The 20,344-nt window shown below is 42.6% G+C and overlaps 1 protein-coding gene across 1 annotated transcript in view; it reads right to left on the bottom strand.

Moving 5' to 3' along the window:
- PITPNM3 (PITPNM family member 3) overlaps positions 1-1,253 on the bottom strand; it is a 151,192-nt gene extending 149,939 nt beyond the window's left edge. The window contains exon 1 of the mRNA XM_081346743.1: positions 1,186-1,253. Coding sequence (XP_081202869.1) covers positions 1,186-1,219 — 34 coding nt within the window. The 5' untranslated portion in view covers positions 1,220-1,253. The remainder of the gene's footprint in view (positions 1-1,185) is intronic.
- Between the last annotated feature and the right edge of the window lie 19,091 nt (positions 1,254-20,344).

Here is a 20,344-nt window from a genome sequence, read left to right as displayed (position 1 = left end):
CTCTTGCCTTCCTTTCCCAGTAATCTGAAACTGAACACACATACCCTGGAGAACAAAGTGCTTATTTTACCATTTAAACTTGCAGCCAAACACTAGCAAAAGCAGATGGAGGTTAGTAGAGACACATGTCATACAGGTGTTACAAAACTGGAAACTTGGCCATAGAATTATTATTATTAAATATTGTTGGGGATTGCCGTAATAGTTCGAGCAAAAATTGTTTCTTTTCTTTCTTCCTGGCTAATTGTCAGATTGCTCACGATTCTTCTCTCCACTGCCATACAAAAGACCGCAATGGAGAGCCTTTCTGTCCCAGCTAAAAACATCCAGGTCTCATCCCCAAGACTTGACAGCACTATCCATTCAGAGTGGTGCTATTTTCTCTCTGGAAAGCTGTGATAAAGGGACATTGGATTTGCCAGTTCCCTGGCAAAGTTATAAAATGCATTCTGTTCTGCTTAACCTGCCTATTAATAAATTCCAGTGTCAGAAAAAGCTATCAACCTCCCTCAACTTCCCTCTGAAGGAAGCCCAGCCTGAGCAAGAATTGCACCCGGGAAAGTGATAGGGGAGTAAGATCCAGGTTTCCACCATCGTGATCCCGCAGGATGAAGTGCCAGGACAATGCCTACGAAAGCAGCGGGCTTTTACTCAGACCCCCAAGAAATTTGAAAGGTTTTTCACTTTGTCATTTGAATTTGAAGCGGGTGGCGCAGTCTGCTGAATAGACCGAGATACAGGATACAGGAGTAAGCAACAGAGGAACAGCGTCTTCCTGCCACAAGGGCAGAAAAGCACTCCACACATGTTCAGAGTCCTCGCATTTAGAGGCCGAGAACAAGAGCCGCGGTGGAATCCAGAGGGATTCGAGAGAGACGGAGCGCGACCAAGGCTGCAACTACTCGAAGTAGGGCACGCCACTTTCGCAGACCGCCGACCAGGCGCCCTGCCTGCCCCAGCTTTGGCGCGGAGGGTGAAGAATCCCCAGGGCCGCCAAACTCTCGCGGGGAAAGACTCCCTTCCCGCGCGCCGCTCCAGACCCAGAGCCCTCTGCACGTGCTCGGGAACGTCTCGCCGTCGCCGCCACCCGCCCTTTCGGCAACGCCTCGGCTACCGAGCTGCAGCTCCGCCAGGCGGAGACGGGGCACGTGCGAGGGAACCAAAAGCTGCGCCGCAAAAGCTCACCTGGGCGCGGCGGCGGCGGCGGGTCGGTCGCCATCGCCTCTTATGCTGTCCAGCGCAGCGCCTCTCCGTTCGTCTCTCCTGGCCGCTCGCGCGCCGTCTCCAGCGGACAAGCTGCGTCTCGATCTCCGGCCTGACTGAGGCTCCCGCTCAGCGCTAGAGGAGCCGCTGCTGCTCGCACCGCCGCCGCCCCCCCCCCTTCCTTTAAAGGCTCCGCCGCCAACACGCGGGGAGGGGAGAGGTCTCCTTAAGCGGCTGGAGAGGGGCTGCCGACCCACCCCGGAGCCGAGGCCCCAAACTGATGGCACCCTCCCGGTGGCGCAGGGCTGCTGCAGCGGCTGCAGGTTGAGCCGCCGCGCAGCCAGGCAGAAAGCTGGAGTTGGAGAAGCTGCACCCGCTGTCACGCCCCTGTGGAAAAGCACCGGCGGAGGGCCGGAAGAGGGATCGGCGCCCTCGCAACGGCTCTTCCCACTCTGCCCCACGGGTCGTTGGGATCCAAACTCGATGGGAGGATCTTCCGTGTCCAGAGCAAGGAGGAGGTCCCGAGCATGTACAGAGCGCATTCTCAAAGGGATGTCTGCACAACGGGCTTGAAAGAAATTTTAGTGGTGGCTGTGCTCGCTTGACATGCTACGCTTGGCTGGAATGGGGAGGGAAGTTTTGTGATCAGGTTATTAGACAGACAGCGCTATATTGTGCAAACTCACAGTACGGGCAAATTCAGTAACCGTGTTGTGTGAATGAACTCAATGCATTTGTCTCTCTATCTCTAGAATTATGGCAAAACCCTTGCTGTAGGAAATCCCAAAGAACCTGGGTTGTTGAAATTAAAGATACAGGCAGTCTTCAATTTAGGATCACAATTGAGCCCAAAATTTCTGTTGCTAAGCGGGACATGCATTAAGTGAATTTCCCCATTTTGCTACCTTTCTTGCTACAGTTGTTAAATGAGTAGCTGCGGTCGTTAAATTAGTAACACAGTTGTTAAGTGAGTCTGGCTTTCCCATTGATTCCTTGTCAGAAGGCCATAAAAGGTGATCACATGATCCTGGAACACTGCAACCATCAGAAATATGACTCAGCTGCCAAGCATCTGAATTTGATCACATGACCATGGGGATGCTGCAGCAGTCGTAAGTGTGAAAAATGGTCACAAGTCACTTTTTCCAGGGCTGTTGTAACTTCAAATGGTCACTAAACAAACTGTTGTAAGTCAAGGACTACCTGTATGCTGGCGTGGATATCCCCTGCCAAGCACATAAAGGTCAGCGCTTTAGCCTTCCTTTCAAAGGACAGACTAGCTCCTGTCTTTCTGCCCTCCATAAAATAACCTGGGCTGCATCTGTTACCTGTCTGAATTCACTGGTGAATTCACTGTTGGAGCCAGCCTTTCCTATGCATGGGGGAGGGAGAGGGGAGGTCCAGTTGCAATGGCACAGCTTTCAAAAGGCCTCCAGAACATATGGTCCTTGGCTGAAAAATCTGGGACTTGTGCCCACAAAGCTGGAGGATAACCGATAGGGAAGGATGCGCAGTTCATGCACACTGGAGAAAAAGAAGCTTATATTTTCTTCTACTCTGTCTCTGCCTACTAAGTGGGTAGGCAATTAGACACAGATTTCAGAAAGAAATGCAGAAAACTGATGATCCTGTCCATTATCCTCTGTTCTCACCATCAATGGCTCTCCAAAGTCTTTGGCAGAGAGGTTTCCATCACTCAATACTAGATTCTGTTTCAGTGTGAAGGGCTAGGATTGAATCCAGAATGTTTTTGTTTGCTGAAATTGTGAATACATTCCACCAGATCTTCATTATGGTCATAGACCAGCATAAAGAAAATGTGATACAAACAATAATTTTAAAAAAGCTAAAAAGTATAAAAACAAAAGGTATACAAGATTAAAAAGCATTCAAAATACATTTTAAAAGGCTAAAATATATGAAAAATAAAAATATCTATTAAAATTAGAACATTAAATAAATACAAGGGAGCATAAAAGTTAATATATGACTAACTAAATCTATCACAATACACAACACTCTTGCCCAACAAATTAAATGCTCATTAAGGCTGGTCTGAGGCACAGATCATCATCGGATGGATTTTAAGCACTGCTGCGCACTAGCCACGTTATAACAGAATTAGTTTCTGCAAGCAGCAGAAAGTGTCCTGTGTGCCCTGAATATTTATATAATAATGGTGAGATGAGGCTAGTATGAAAATGTCTGTAATAGAGGCACTAGAGATGCTTTGTTGTTTCTGTATGTCCAGGTCATGGACATTGTTTTTCCGAGTAAGAAATTTTCTCTTATGAGCCTTCATGGGCAGCTTCATGCCAGCATAAAGGCCTTCCAGTGACTTTGAGGTTGGTTGAGTATGTCATGGGTAAAGCAGAGTACCTACTTGCAATAAAGTTTGGAGACTTGGCTAGATCCAGCAGTCCCCCCCCCCCAAAAAAAAACCAGGCATCATCTACAACATCCAGTGTAAGGACTCTAACAGCCAGTATGTAGGACAAACAGGCAGAAGACCAGCAGAGTGCATTTATGAACACCCATCTAGCAGTCAAGACATGATGACAACTCCTTAATTTCACAACTCATGGATAGACTTAACTATTCAACTATGAAACTGTCAGCATCCTAGATCAGGCCAAGTCCAAAAACACTAGAGAATTCCTGAAAGCCTGGTACTCAGACAAATCGACCCATCAACAGACACATATAGAGAAACAACACCAACATGTCATTCAAAAGAGACAATCAAAAAGCCAAAAAGTGTTTGGTGTTTGAAGCCGTACAATCTCTTGCGAGATGAGAAGATTGTTCAAACTTGGTTTCAATATACTCAATTACGTGCCAGGTGGAAAGAAGATCAGAAAATTGGTTTTTCAATGACCGATGAAAATTTGATAAAGCAAATTAGAAACCAGGGTCCAGCACATATCAAACGGATTTATCTTGCATTGATAGATATTGACTCAGAAACAGAACTTGTTAAAGATTGTATGATAAAATGGGCCCAGAATATCCAAGAAGTTATTACAATGGACACGTGGGAAAAGATATGGGTGAGGAACGTAAAATTTACACAAGCCCAAAATCTAAGAGAGAACTTTTATAAAATGTTTTATAGATGGCATTTAGATCCTAAAAAGCTTGCAAGTATGTATCCGAACTATCAGCCAAAATGTTGGAGGTGTGGTGGCGAAGATGCAACATATTTTCATATATGGTGGACCTGCAAAAAGGTCAAGGCTTTTTGGATAAAAATTTGGTGGAATATGCAGAAGATCTTCAAGCAAAGGATAAAGTTTTGTCCGCAATTGTTTTTGTTGGGCATAATTACAGATGCTACTGTTGTGGACACTAAGTTGATGTTGAATTTAATTACAGCAGCAAGACTTTTAATAGGTCAATATTGGAAGAAGGAGGAACTGCCGACTATAGAAGAATGGACTCTAAAGGTTTCTGACCTGGCGGAAATGGCAAAGATCTCGGCTTATTTGAAAGATCATTCGCAAGAACGTTATATTATGGAGTGGAAAAAATGGATTGATTATATCCAGAACAAATATGGGTCTAAAAAGTTTCATTTAGCATTTGAATAAGTCTTCCTTTCTTTTTTCTTTTCTTTTTCTTTTTAGATGTAATATTAATATTGCTTGTAGTTATCTTATATGAGCTAGAGAGCGATAGATTTAATAGTTTATTGTTGTTAGCATATGGATGTTTATGATTGTTCTTTGTTTTTATACCTTGTACTTAGCTCTGGGAAGTCGGGGGGGGGGGGAAATGGGGGGGAGGGGCAGGGAGGGTTAGGTAGGGGTGGGGGGAGGGGGGGATTGTTAAAGATAAAATGTACTGTAAAACTTTTCAATAAAAAAAAAGCCAAAAAGGAAACAAAATGACCAAAACATCTCACTAGCAACCAACACACAGAGGAGCAAAGATTAGCACTAGACTTAACAATCGAGAAGTAAACAATGCTCCAATGGAAGAACTAACAATGCAGACAAACAGGTTAACAGTAAAGAATAGCCTAATCAAGGGATCACCAAGTCTACACCCAACACTGATGGGAAACCACTAGTATATAAAAATAAAAGCAAAACTTACTCCCTTTTAACACTGATGATTTAACCTAGTTTGATAATGAAACTTCTGCAAGAAAACTACCTAGCTCAGAGAGCAGCAAGGACCCCACATTCTGTTTTAAGGTGCTGGTAATGACCTATAAAGCCCTACATGGCATGGGTCCGGATTACCTACAGCAGCACCTGCTGCCAGCATCAACCTCCCTCCGTCCAGTGCGCTCTCAAAGAGTGGGCCTCCTCAGGGTGCCTCCGATCAGAGAATGTCGATTGGTGGCCCCCAGGGGGAGGGCGTTCTCTGTGGGCACGCCAGACCTATGGAACCGCTTGCCGGTTGAGCTCCGGATGGCCCCCGACCTTCACTCCTTCCGGCGCGATTTAAAAACTTATCTTTTTGAACAATCTGGCCTGGTCTGATGGGTTTAGGGTTGGATCTAATTTTAACATAGTTTTAATTATTGTATTATATCAGGCATAATTATTTAATTTTTTTAACTTCTTTTTTAACTTTTGTATTTATATTCTGATATTTATTGCCCTGTACACCGCCCTGAGTCCTTCGGGAGAAGGGCAGTATAAAAATTTAATAAATAATAAAATAATAATAATAAATAAAATCGAATATGAAATCTTGCCATTTGCAACTGCTGTAGAAACTGGAGGCAACATCACAACAGATACACAAGCCCTGAGATGCATTTTCACCAACCATAAAATGGCAACCCTTCTAACATTTTCTGTGCTATGTAATATTTCATATTTTCATGCCCTTTCTCCTTCAGTAATTCCCCTCCCCCCAGAACCAAACCTTATCATAGCGCTTTGTGGACTTTTGAGTGAAATTAACTTTGATTCATTTTGAAAACCCTGACTGTGCATGTCCTTGAGAAATTGATTCCTGATATACCTCTCCATCCTGTTTCCACTCCACTGCTACTAGGATTAAAAGCCCTTCCTCGGGCAAAATGCTTTAAACATGGCACAAGTTTCTTTTGTGGCACCAACCCACGTTTTCATAGCACCAGCAGTTCATAGAATCATTTGTTGGCTTTCCCACAATTCTTATGATTGACACTGTTAAATAGCGGGTTCTTTGGCGCAGGAATGACGATGTGGAACGGAGTACAGGGTAACTCATCATTTATTTTGTTCAGGAACTATACTGGGGAAATGGCTGCAACTAGCCGCAATATATAGTCTAGCCCCTAGGTGGCAGCCAATAGCTTTGAATCAACCATTGCTGCCTGGAGATAGCCAACTGCAGCACAAGAGACTTAAAGTCTGGGTTGCTGGAGAGTTAGCTACTCCAGCAACCCACGTGGTATTCCTTCAAGAACCCAGTACATAACACCCCTCCCCTCTTAAAACAGACCATAATAACACCAATTTGTCTCAACAATTGTCAAGACTCAAAAATAAAAGTGATAATAATAATAGTAATAGTAATAGTAATAAAACAACAATGTAGACTACAATGTTATTAAACAACGTCTGAATGAATAGGCTACCAAAATGGCACTTTTAGACAGTTACATCATAGCACTAGTTTCTGTAGTCTAGTGGCAATAGGATTTATAACAATATATAGCTCTTTATTTTACAACGTAATCTGCAAGATATGAAGGAGGCTTGTGTGCCCTAGAGGAACATCTCGGAGTTCCCTTCACTTTGTGGTCTACCAGCTTACCCAGTGGGCTGGGTAGACTTGTGTCCCTTTGTGCTCCTGAGTCAAGGGGATTTGATGCACTCTGGCTGGCCTCTCCAGGTTGGTCCACCCCAGAGTCAGACTGTTTGGCAGAGTAGGCACAGCGGTTGCTGAGGTTTGGTTGGCTTGCTCCTTCAGGGGGTCCATGTTGCACTCCAGAGCTCCCCAGTTCTCCCTCCGGTTCCACCTCAGTTAAGAAGGAAAAGTCCTGGTAGTCCATGTGAGGACTGGCTCGGCTGCAAGTTTGAGGACCTTGGGAGGGATTTATGATGAAGTCCTCGCTTAGTGGCCATTCTGGAAACTGTTTCCTGAGCTGATCAATGTGTCATCTGACAACTCGCCCTCCCTCCAACCCCACTTCATAAGATAGGGGTCTGGATGCCTTGGTAATTTGACCAGGAACCCACAGATTCCCATGACCCTAGTTCCTGGCCCAAACCCAATCACCGAGGTGCAGCCCCCTCAGGGGTTTTGGTTGAGAGGCTTCTGCTGCCACTCTATCTTGATGTAACCTGTCCAGTTTAGTAATCAAACGCCTCCCCCAACATAGTTCTGCAGGACTTTTGCCTGTGGCAGTGCAGGGCGTAGAATGCTGGCAGGGTAAAAAATCTGCCAATCTGTGATGCCAGTCACCTGTGACAATGCGCTTGATTGCCTCCTTCGTTGTCCTCACCATGCGTTCAGCTTGACCATTAGAAGATGGATGAAAAGGAGCAGACATTGCATGTCTGATGAGATTAGCTCTAAGAAAGGCCTGAAATTCAGCAGGAGTGAATTGAGCCCCATTGTCTGAAACTAAGACATCTGGCAACCCATGTGTGGCAAAGAGTTTTCTCAGCACCTGGATGGTCCTAGCAGTAGTCATGTTAGGAACTGGAATTACTTCCAGCCATTTTGAGTGGCTATCCACTACTATAAGGAAGAGCTGTCCTTGAAAAGGCCCAGCGTAGTATATGTGAACCCTAGACCAGGGAGTGTGTGTTTCCTCCCACCTATGAACTGGAGCCTGTGGCATTTCAGGCCTAGATTGGTGGCATGTATAACAACCATGGACTTGAGCCTCAATGTCTTTATCAAGGCCAGGCCACCAGAGATAGCTTCTAGCTAAAGCTTTCATTCTGACAATGCCTGGATGGCCTTCATGTAATGATTGTAAAACCCTGTCTCTTAGGGAAGTGGGAATTATGACTCTGTTTCCCCATAATATGCACCCTTTATGGGCAGATAACTCATGCCTCCTGACAAAATAGCTCTGAAATTCTGAGCCTGGACTTTTTTCCAACCAGCCTGTATAAACCCATGACAACACTCTGCTAAGTATTTTATCTGTGGCAGTTTCAGCAGCAATGTCCCCTGCATGGAGGGGAAACTCAGGTATGTCCTGTATGGACAATATTCTAGCAGCAGGAGCCATGGTAGTCTGCTGAGGCCATCAGCATGGCCCATTTCCTTGCCCAGTGTGTGAATTAATTTAAAATTGTATGCAGATAGGAAAATAGACCACCTCAACATTCTTGGAGATAGTATGGGGGGGGGTTGTTTGTCTGTTGTAAACAGTCCCAAAAGAGGTTTGTGGTCAGTGTAGACTGTGAAATCCCTGCCATATAAATAGTCATGGAATTTTTTTTATTCCAGCAACGATGGCTAGGGCCTCTTTGTGAATCTGAGCATAGTTGCGCTCAGCAGAGGACAATGTCCTTGAGTAAAATGCTATAGGAACCTGTTTCCCATTTTTTTCTATGTGGCTTAAAACTGCCCCCACCCCATAGGGAGATGCATCGCATGCAAGACATACAGGTTTAGATTCTTTGTAGTGAGTTACAGTGGACTTTTCTGACAATAGTGCTTTTAAGTCCTGAAAATTTTTTCATGTAAGTTAGTCCATTTCCATGGAGCTTTCTTATCTAGAAGCCTGTGGAGGGGCTCTGCTATTGCGGCCTTATGAGGTAGAAATGTATGATAGAAGTTTAGGAGACCCAAGAATGCTTGTAGCTCTCCTTTTGATTTGGGCCTAGGAGCCATTTTAATGGCCTTTACTTTAGAATCAGCGGGGTGAATGCCGTTAGCATCAATTCGGAAACCCAGGAATTCTGTTGAAGAAACCCCAATACTACACTTGTTCTTTTTTAATTTGAGGCCTGCTTCACAAAGCCTCTGCAAGACAGCACCTGAGCCTACTGGCCAACACTTCTGGGGATTCCCCTGCAATAAGAACATCATCAAAATAAGGGCAGACGCCCTGAATATCCTTGAGCGTACACTCCATGATTCCCTGCAAAAATGCCCAGTGCACCACTGACTCCAAACTAAGCATTTAACTTTGAAAGCCCCCCTGTGAGTCACGATGGTTTGAGCCGCGACTGTGGCCTCATCAACCGGCAATTGCTGATAGGCCTGTGCTAAATCAAGTTTAGCAAAAATAGTCCCCCCTTGCAAGGAGGCTAAAATATGGTTGACCACTGCATAGGAGACCACTTCGATTGGTGTTGGCGCGAAAAGATTCTCGGCCAAATCAAAGGTTGCTGGGCCACACACACAGAGTAGCATTGCGGCCTTCAGTCCTTGTTCCACGATCTGATTGGCTCTGAGGTAGTTTTCTACTTGTGATAGATATGATGGCCATTCCTCCGGGTGTTTCACATCGAATTCTCGCAATTTCCCAACCTTCGGCATTCTTTCTTTCTGGTTCCTGCATTCTTGCGGATCCTGCTTCCAGGCTCAGGGAATGAGTCCACTGAGCACGAGGTCGCTAGCGTAGCTTGCTAGCGGACCTTGAGAGGGGGAGGGAAATGCCTTTTCCCTCTGGCGTGCGCTGCCTTTCCCTCGTAGACTTCAACTCTTTAATCAGTGAAGCAGGATCCCATCCTCATCACCACTGTTAAATAGCGGGTTCTTTGCTGCAGGAATGACGATGCGGAACGGAGTACAGGGTAACTCATTGTTTATTTTGTTCCGGAACTGTACTGGGGAAATGGCTGCAACTAGCTGCAATATATAGTGTAGCCCCTAGGCGGCAGCTAATAGGTTAGAATCAACCATTGCCGCCTGGAGATAGCCAATTGCAGCACAGGAGACTTGTAGTCTGGGTTGCTGGAGAGGCGTTAGCTCAATTTCAATTCTGAAAGCCCTGACCTTCACTGCTGCATTTTATTTTCTTTATAGTCATTATAATGAACCTAATCCTAATTTCTGTCACCCAACAGAAGACACTCCATTTTCTGTGTGACTACAGACATATTTGAAAAATTGCAGGTTATTTATTGTGTTTCTGCTTAATCTTCAGGCTGAATCTATCCTGTACTCCAGTTACAGGGAGATATCAAAATAGGTCAGAATGAAAAATATCTGAAAGCTAGATCCAGAAACAGTGAGTTGCTAAATACCCCTCAAAAGATAGTGAAACCTGGAATGAATAGATCCTCATTTAGAATTCAGATGCAATGCAATGGACAAATATTTTATTCAGACATCTCTCCTGAATAACAAACATATTCACTGCATCCAATGTAGCTCAGACGACACAATTAAAAAAAATACAAAAACCTTTGTTAATTGACTTTATTTGCAGCTCTTTCTGTAATGGCATAATTATGCAAATGACAGAAATTACATCGGTTGAGTCAATTTACATATGTGTAATGCCATTATGCAGTGATGCAAACTGTGTCATTTATGTATGATGCAAATCAATGTATTATGTAATTTATTTAATTTGCATTTTGACATCATTATACAAATAATGTAAATCAGCATGGATGATATAATTTCATCTTAATGGATGTTCAGAAAGGACATCACTTCTCCCTGAATGGACTGTTAAATAAAGATTTCCTTGGACTTTTGATAGGCAGAGACAAATGTTGATAAATCCTGGTTGATTTGATTTCAAGGTAGGCAGTCTTTTAGGGCAAGGGGCATATTTGAAAGGATCTGAAAGGCTTTCATGAGAAAAGTGTTTATTTGCAAAATGGCCTCCATTTGTTGGGGAAATGAGCAGACAGAAGTTGCAGGGAATTTGGCAGAAAGCAGTTTCTGGTCCCATTTCAGTCAGGTTTTATCCCAAGGAGACCATTGGTCATGCTTGTCAATGACCTTTGGCAGATCTAGGATGGGTGTGATCAGTCCAACCTTGTGCTATTTAATCCCTCAGACACTTTCAATATTATCAATCATGGCGTCCTTTGGAACTGGCTGCAGAGTTTGGGATATTACAGTTGTTTTCTCCTTACATTCCCAGTAAGGTCAGAGCATGCATAAAAAAATGGGATGTCTCAAGTAGGATGCTTCAGAATGCTTTGTAGCCTAAACTGAGTTTGTCTATCTTCCTTACGATTTTAGACTACAAATACTTCACATGAAATCTTGCTTCTTTGGAAGGACAATTCCTGATAAGTACAGTAGCAGCACGAAACCTGGTACCAGAGAACAAGCCATACCTGGGTTCTGAACAGAAGCCCTTTCTCATGATGCCCACCTTAACACCAGCACCTAAGCCAATTCAGAATAGAACTGGAAGGGACCTTGGAGGTCTTGTAGTCCAACCCCCTGCTCAAGCAGGAGACCCAATACCATTTCAGTCTGTTCAGTCTGTTCTTAAAAACCTCCATTGATGTTGTTGTTGTTGTTGTTAGCTGCGAAGTCGTGTCCGACCCATCGCGACCCTATGGACAACATTCCTCCAGGCCTTCCTGTCTTCTACCATCTTCTGGAGTCCATTTAAGCTCACGCCTACTGCTTCAGTGACTCCATCCAGCCACCTCATTCTCTGTCGTCCCCTTCTTCTATTGCCCTCGATCTTTCCCAGCATTAGGCTCTTCTCCAGTGAGTCCTTCCTTCTCATTAGGTGGCCAAAGTATTTGAGTTTTAGCTTCAGGATCTGGCCTTCTAAAGAGCAGTCAGGATTGATCTCCTCTAGGACTGACCGGTTTGATCGCCTTGCAGTCCAAGGGACTTGCAGGAGTCTTCTCCAGCACCATAGTTCAAAGGCCTCAATTCTTTGGCGCTCAGCCTTTCTTATGGTCCAACTTTCACTGCCATACATTGCAACTGGGAAGACCATAGCCTTGACTATACGCACTTTTGTTGACAGGGTGATGTCTCTGCTTTTTAGTGTGCTGTCTAGATTTGCCATGGCTTTCCTTCCCAGGAGCAAGCGTCTTTTAATTTCTTGGCTACAGTCCCCATCTGCAGTGATCTTGGAGCCCAGGAAAACAAAATCTGTCACTACCTCCATTTCTTCCCCATCCATTTGCCAGGAATTGAGAGGGCCAGATGCCATGATCTTGGTTTTCTTAATGTTAAGTTTCAACCCAAGTTTTGCACTCTCCTTCTTCACCCGCAACAAGAGGCTCTTTAGTTCTTCTTCACTTTCTGCCATTAGAGTGGTATCATCTGCGTATCTTAGGTTGTTGATATTTCTTCCAGTAATCTTAATTCCAACTTTTGATTCATCTAGCCCTGCCTTTCTCATGATGTGCTCTGCATATAAGTTAAATAGGCAGGGCGACAGTATACAGCCTTGCCGGACTCCTTTCCCAATTTTGAACCAATCAGTGGTTCCGTGTCCAGTTCTCACTGTTGCTTCTTGACCCGCATATAGGTTTCTCAAGAGACAAATAAGATGGTCTGGTACTCCCATCTCTTTAAGAACTTGCCACAGTTTGTTATGATCCACACAATCAAAGGCTTTAGCATAGTCAATGAAGCAGAAGTAGATGTTTTTCTGGAACTCCCTAGCTTTCTCCATGATCCAGCGTATGTTGGCAATTTGATCTCTAGTTCCTCTGCCTCTTCGAAATCCTGCCTGTACTTCTGGTAGTTCTCGATCCACATACTGCTGGAGTCTAGCTTTTAGAATTTTAAGCATGACTTTACTAGCATGAGAAATGAGTGCAATGGTGTGATAGTTTGAACATTCTTTGGCACTGCCTTTCTTTGGAATTGGAATGTAAACTGATCTTTTCCAATCCTGTGGCCACTGTTGAGTTTTCCAAATTTGCTGGCAAATTGAGTGTAGCACTTTTACTGCACTGTCTTTTAAGATTTTGAATAGCTCAGCTGGAATACTGTCACCTCCACTAGCTTTGTTGTTGCTCAACTTTTCTAAGGCCCACTTCACTTCACATTCTAGGATGTCTGGCTCGAGGTCAGTGACCACCTCATTGTGATTATCTGGGACGTTAAGCTCATTCTTGTATAGTTCTTCTGTGTAATTTTGCCACCTCTTCTTAATCTCTTCTGCCTCTGTTAGGTCCCTGCCATTTTGGTCCTTTATCATGCCCATTTTTGCATGGAACGTTCCCTTCATCTCTCCAATTTTCTTGAAAAGATCTCTGGTCCTCCCTATTCTATTGTTTTCTTCTATTTCTTTGCACTGTTCATTTAAGAAGGCATTCTTATCTCTTCTAGCTATTCTCTGGAATTCTGCATTCAATTGGGCATATCTATGTTTTTCTCCCTTGCCTTTCGCTTCCCTCCTTTCCTCAGCTATTTGCAAAGCTTCCTCAGACAGCCATTTTGCTTTCTTGCATTTCTTTTTCTTTGGGATGGTTTTGGTTGCTACCTGTTGTACAATGTTGCGAACCTCTGTCCATAGTTCTTCAGGCACTCTGTCTATCAGATCTAATTCCTTAAATCTATTTGTCACCTCTACTGTATATTCAACAGGGATATGATTTAATTCATACCTGAGTGGCCTAGTGCTTTTCCCTACTTTCTTCAGTTTAAGCCTAAACTTTGCAAGGAGAAGCTCATGGTCTGAGCCACAGTCAGCTCCTGGTCTTGTTTTTAGCGACTGTATAGAGCTTCTCCATCTTTGGCTGCAGAGCATATAGTCAATCTGATTTCTGTGTTGACCGTCTGGTGATGTCCATGTGTAGAGCCGTCTCTTGGGTTGTTGGAAAAGAGTGTTTGCTATGACCATCGTATTCTCTTGACAAAATTCTATCAGCCTGTGCCCTGCTTCATTTTGTACTCCAAGGCCAAACTTGCCTGTTATTCCAGTTATCTTTTGGCTTCCTACTTTAGCATTCCAATCCCCCATGATGATAAGGACATCATTTTTTGGTGTTACTTCTATAAGGTGCTGTAGGGCTTCATAGAACCGGTCAATTTCATCCTCTTCAGCACTGGTGGTTGGGGCATAGACTTGGACTACTGTGATATTGAATGGTTTCCCTTGGATTCGAACTGAGATCATTCTGTCATTTTGAGGATTGTATCCCAGTATTGATTTTCCTACTCTTTTATTGACTATGAAGGCTACTCCATTTCTTCTGAGGGATTCTTGCCCGCAGTAGTATACCTGATGGTCATCTGAATTAAATTCACCCATTCCTGTCCATTTTAGTTCGCTGATACCTAAGATGTCAATGTTCAGTCTTGTCATCTCTTGTTTGACCACGTCCAGCTTTCCTTGATTCATGGATCTTACATTCCAGGTTCCTATGGAGTAAAAATCTTTACAGCATCGGACTTTCCTTTCACCACCAGACACATCCACAGCTGAGCGTCCTTTCGGCTTTGGCCCAGTCGCTTCATTCTTTCTGGCGCTACTAGTACTAGCCCTCTGCTCTTCCCCAGTAGCATATTGGACACCTTCCGACCTGAGGGGCTCATCTTCCAGCGTCATATCGTTTTGCCTTTTGGTACTGTCCATAGGGTTTTCATGGCAAAGATACTGGAGTGGGTTGCCATTTCCTTCTCCAGTGGATCACGTTTTGTCAGAATTCTCAGCTATGACCTGTCCGTCTTGGGTGGCCCTGCACGGCATAGCTCATAGCTTCATTGAATTACGCAAGCCCCTTCGCCACGACAAGGCAGTAATCCATGAAGGGGTCCATTGATGAAGTACCCACAACTTCTGAAGGCAAGCTGTTCCACTGGTTAATTGTTCCCACTGTTTGGAAGTTTCTCCTTAGTTTCAGGTTGCTTCTCTCCTTGATTAGATTCCATCCCTTGCTTCTTGTCCTGCCCTTGTGCTGTGGAAAATAAGTTGACCCCTCTTCTTTGTGGCAGCCTCTTAAATACTGGAATACTGCTATCATGTCCCCCCCCCCCCTAGTTCTTCTTTTCTCTAGACTGGCCATTCCCAAATCCTGCACCTGTTCTTCATATGTTTTAGTCTCCAGGCCTTTAACCATCTTAGTTGCTCTTCTCTGTACTTTTTCTGAAGTCTCAACATCTTTTTTGTAATGTGGTGACCAAAATCGGGTGCAGTATTCAAGGTGGTCTTACTAAGGTTATAAAGCAGTAGTAATATTTCATGAGATTTTGATACTATGCCTCTGTTTATACAATCAAGGATTGTATTAACTTTTTTGGCTAATACCTGCAGGAATGTTCAACTGCAAAATGGGTGGGGAAGACAAAAACTGATGCCTACTCATTTGTCTGCTTTCCTCCATCTGTCTTTTGCTGAAGAGCATTCCACGTAGAGGTCAGCTGGCTGTAGGCTAGGATTACATTCTGTGCTAAGTCATAGATTGGTTGGCTGTGGCTTAGCAAGCTGTATGAGCCTTGTCCTTATCAAGCTCCTACAGTGACAAGGACAAACATAGCTAAAAATTGTATTATCGTAATTCAGGATATGTTAGCCATACTATTTACTGGCAGGTGGGAATGGTAGTTTAAAATTTATACCCAGTCAGTAATGAAACTCTTTGTACTCTTTTGTAGTTCCAGTTTCAATGAAAAGGAAAAATTTTGTTTCCTCTTATTTCTAGTGATAGTTGTCTGTTGATGGAAGTTGATTAGAATCTCCGTATTCCTCCTCTGCTACTCTGATAAGTACACCAAGGCAGGCCAGAATCCCTGAGTCACTAACTGAGCTCTAACATGCATTTTAGCTTAGTCAGTAAGTTACAGTTAAAACAAATTACAGTTTAATGAGAGGTGTGAACCCGCCCATTAATCTAATCCATATTTCTCAACCTTGACAACTTTTAAGATGTGTAGTCTCCAACTCCCAGAATTCAAGGTTGAGATGGTTGTCAAGATTGAGCAACCCTGACCTAATCCAGATTGCTAAACAAATTGTGTGTAGAGATGGTTTACTGAAAAATAGTACAACTGAAGAGTAACCTACCATACAATGCCATAAATCAGACATTACAATTCCGAACAGTTAAGCTTATATGGCATACTAAGTTAATTGTTTTTAACTTTTGTATTTCTTGTTTTAAATACCCTGTAAACCGCCCTGAGTCCTTCGGGAAAGGGTGGTATATAAATCTAATAAAATAAAATAAAATAAAATAAAATAAAATGCATTACAGCTTTGTGAAGTATGTAAACCTTCTGGCTGCTTGGGCTGAAGCCTTCTGGTATCCTTTCCATGGCTTCCTGTGTGGTTCCATTCATCAGAGGAAGCAGTGTCCTTGCAAGCTGGGGTCGCCCCTTTTCTCCCTGAGATACCAGGCTGATCTTCAATTATTTTTTCAAAGCCTCCAGTAGGTATTTGGGCTCCAGAGTCTTGGTTTGAAAACATGAAAGCTGCCCCGTCTGGTAGATTTGTACCAGTGGGTTTCCACCCTTATCAAGCATGGTTGCTTCTCTTGGGCATCAGCTCCATTCCTGTTTTTTTCATCACTCACAAAAAGGAATACAACTGTTCTTTGAAGTTGTGTAAGTTGCTCCTTGCCATCATTTGTTAGATACGCATAAGGAGAATATGTAAAAACAATTGCTGACTATAGTCTATCAGATAAAGGACAACTTTCCTGATATATCTGGGTCAATGATGTTGACCCAGATAACGAACCTTATTTCCAGGAAGGCCAGAAGTACAGGTAGTCCTTGACTTACAACAGTTCACTTGGTGATCGTTCAAAGTTACAACAGCACTGAGAAAAGTGACATGACCATTTTTCACCCTTACAGCCATTGCAGCATCCCAATGATCACATGTTCAAAATTCAGATGCTTGGCAACTGGTCCATATTCGTGAGGGTTGTGGTGTCCCGGGGTCATGTGATCAGCTTTTGCGACCTTCTGACAAGCAAAGTCAATGGGGAATCCAGATTCTCTTAGCAACCATGTTACTAACTTAACAAATGGAATGATTCACTTAACAACTGTGGCAAAAAGGTCATAAAATGGGGCGTAACATAGCAAATGTTTCACTTAGCAACATAAATTTTGGGCTCAATTGTGTTTATAACTCAAGGACTACCTGTAGTAGTCTTTCCCAGCAATGACCACCCATTTATTTACATCAAGAAGTAAAGTGTCTTTAAGCATGGAAGCTCTGTTTAGCTTTTGTGGCATATTATTTCTAAATTAGGTTTTATCCCTCATGGAAGTGCAGAAAACCCCCACAAACCTCATTGCTAATTGATGTTCAGTGACTGAGTTCAGACATAGTTAAGAAGACATGCTTAACTATTCTAACTTAGTTATTGAATAGACAAAACTAGATTATAGTTTGTTGTTGTATTATACATGCAAGTTATTAGAAGTCAAGGTTTGTTCTTGGGCTAGGAATTACAGCTAGTTTTAGCCATGGCTTATCATGACCTTTGCAGTCACAATCTAGATAGTTCGTTGGCTTGTTTTTACTTCTAAAGCTATCTGCCAAAAAGCAGAAATGTGACAGCTACAAGAGAAAATGTCTTTGTAGGCTGATGAATCATTCCTGCTTTTACTAAATTAGCCTTTCCAATATACCGGCCCTCTTTATTTCTCCCTGAACAGCCTTTCTCCAGCAGAATGCACAGCTTTTCAACTGTTGCTAAAGCAGAAGGAAATTTAAAAGAACAGCAGTCAGTAGAAGTGCCGTTATTGAGTACACTGCTGGAAACCCCAATTATTACAGCCCAAAGGTGCAGCATGAAGAAATGCACTTTGTTTATCCTTCTGCTTCAGTGCATATTCTAGAGAAGTTTCAAAGAAACTCCAAATCCTGATCCAATAATCTTGGCCAGGGCCAGGGTTGTGCTCTCAGGCTCCCTAAGTAAGGCTCAATGTTTGGTTTGTCTATAAAACACGATACCTGAAATTTGTTGGGAGATTGTTCAGTTCCCATCCTGCCCCATCACATAACTGGCCTTAAGTGTTCATAGCAAACTGTAATGATGCTAAAATGATGAGTGAAAATATATTGTTGAAACAGTACCTGAATTATTCTGAAACAAAATATGGAGGGATGACATAACCTATCAGCAGCCTTGAGTAAAATGTCACCTGTATAAACACATTCAGAGCTTGGCTAAAGAACAGCTTTAAAATAAAGCCATATCAGAATGATAGATTCATTTGCAAGCATGACTAATGAACAAAATAATCCCAGAATGAATAGGAAGATATTTCATTCCAGGTCAAGCTTACTGTATCAAAAGTGGGCCTAGAACAGCTGGGTAGACATGAGACCCAATGATCAATAGCTAAATTTCCCATTCTGATAGATGAAGATAAATGTTTTTGATAGAAAGAACACTTCCTTTCTAAAAAGGGGGATTAAATTGTAATAATACTGCAATTGGAGTAATTGAAAATAGCTGGTGAGAGATAAACACATTATTCCACCCTAGTACAAGGTGACAAAAAGAGAGTTAGCTCATTTTAGATCATCATCTATCCACATTCAATTATCTTTACACTCCATAGCAGGGGTCTTCAAACTTGGCCCTTTTATGAGTTGTGGACTTCAATTCCCAGAATTTCTCAGCCAGCATGCCTGGCTGAGGAATTCTGGGAGTTGAAGTCCACAACTCATAAAAGGGCCAAGTTTGAAGACCCCTGTTCAATCACAAGCTGCATAATGCATGTGTGAATGATATATGTATGCAAGGTGGGGAAACCACAGGATTCCAACAAAGATTGGCCATGGTAGGTTGACACATGATTAACCAAGGTAATTATAGCCAATTAGAGTGTGGGATGTGTTTCTACCAATTTCAGGGAGAGAATTTTAAAATTTTAAAATTTGTAATTATAAGCCAGTGTCCAATATTTTTTTCTTGAAACAATTGATCAAGGCATTGGTGGCCTATTAGATTCAGATGCATTTGTATGAAAATAATTATCTGGACCAATTTGGGTTGGCGCTCCATTTGAGATACATAATGAAACTGCTTTGGTGATGATATCTATACTTACAACTCTATACCACCCAACTCAATGAAATAATCTACACCCTGATTGCCTAATCTCCATTATGAGTTTGGAGAGAGACTGGATGAGAGAAAATAAAATGAAATTAAACCCAGACAATGTGAAGATGCTGCTGATTAAAAATAAAGCAGTGAGCCAGACCGCTAGCTATAAGATCACTTAATGGTTGCATTGAAAGCACTCTGCTGGTTGCCAGTTGCCTACTGGGCACAATTGCTGCAATTGATCTTTAAACTCGTAAATTGTTTAAGTCCTAATCACCTGATGGACTTCTACTATGAATGTTGGATTAGGAGAGGCCCTTTGAAAGAAGCCCCTAATGCCAGAAACCCATCAATTACATACAGAGCCTTCTTCTATATGATTGACTATAATATACAGTCTCCGAGAAAGTATATTTGGTCCTCAGTCTGTCAAATGTTTAAGAGAATGTCAAAAACCAAGCCTTCTTTTTGTGCTATAGATTGTTTTTAATGTTACTCATTTTAAATTTGATGGTACTGATTTTCCTTATGTTTTGTAATTTGTTTTTTGCTCTGAGTGGTTATATATAGAAAGACGGTGTACAAATTTAATAAACTCATGCACTCCATAGTTGGGCAGCTTTATAAATAAAGTGTGGGATGCAAATGTAATGTTACTAATAATGTCTCAGGTTCTGGCTACTGCTTTCACCTATTAATTATACCAGCCACCTGGTGTTGCAGAGATATTTTGAGATTCATGAATACGGATAGTCAATTCTAATTCAAACTCAGCTGATCTCCCAAGGGGAAAGTATTCCCTTCTCTGCTTTGCTGCCATCTACAGGGGGCAGGATATATGCAGAAATGTACCTAGAAATTCCTTCTTTGATAGATGCCGTCACCATCACCTTTCAAAAGAAATGCCCACTGCCCATTGGAGTCTTTCGAAGGAAAGAAAAAGTTCCCCTTAATTTTCAGCCTCTTGAGCACTGCCAAAGATGCCAAGGATGTCCCAGGCTTTGTGTCTACAGCAGCCACAACTGGCTGACCCTCTAGTAAGGCATCAGCAATACAAGGAAGAAGCAAACACAAACAGTCCAAAAAAATAAAAATAAAAATCTCACTTTGGTCACATTGAGACTACTCAAAACTGATGAGTTGATAATATGTACAACACAGTGACTGAAGCCTTTCTGCCATCCTCTTTAAGAATCTGTTTTTATAAATAAAAATTACAAAACAATGCAATTAGAAAAATAATCATTACACAAAACATTTAAGTATAT

This window comes from Vipera berus, assembly GCF_964194415.1.
Source record: "Vipera berus genome assembly, chromosome: 1".
Taxonomy (NCBI): domain Eukaryota; kingdom Metazoa; phylum Chordata; class Lepidosauria; order Squamata; family Viperidae; genus Vipera; species Vipera berus.
This window is presented reverse-complemented; position numbering and strand designations above follow the sequence as displayed.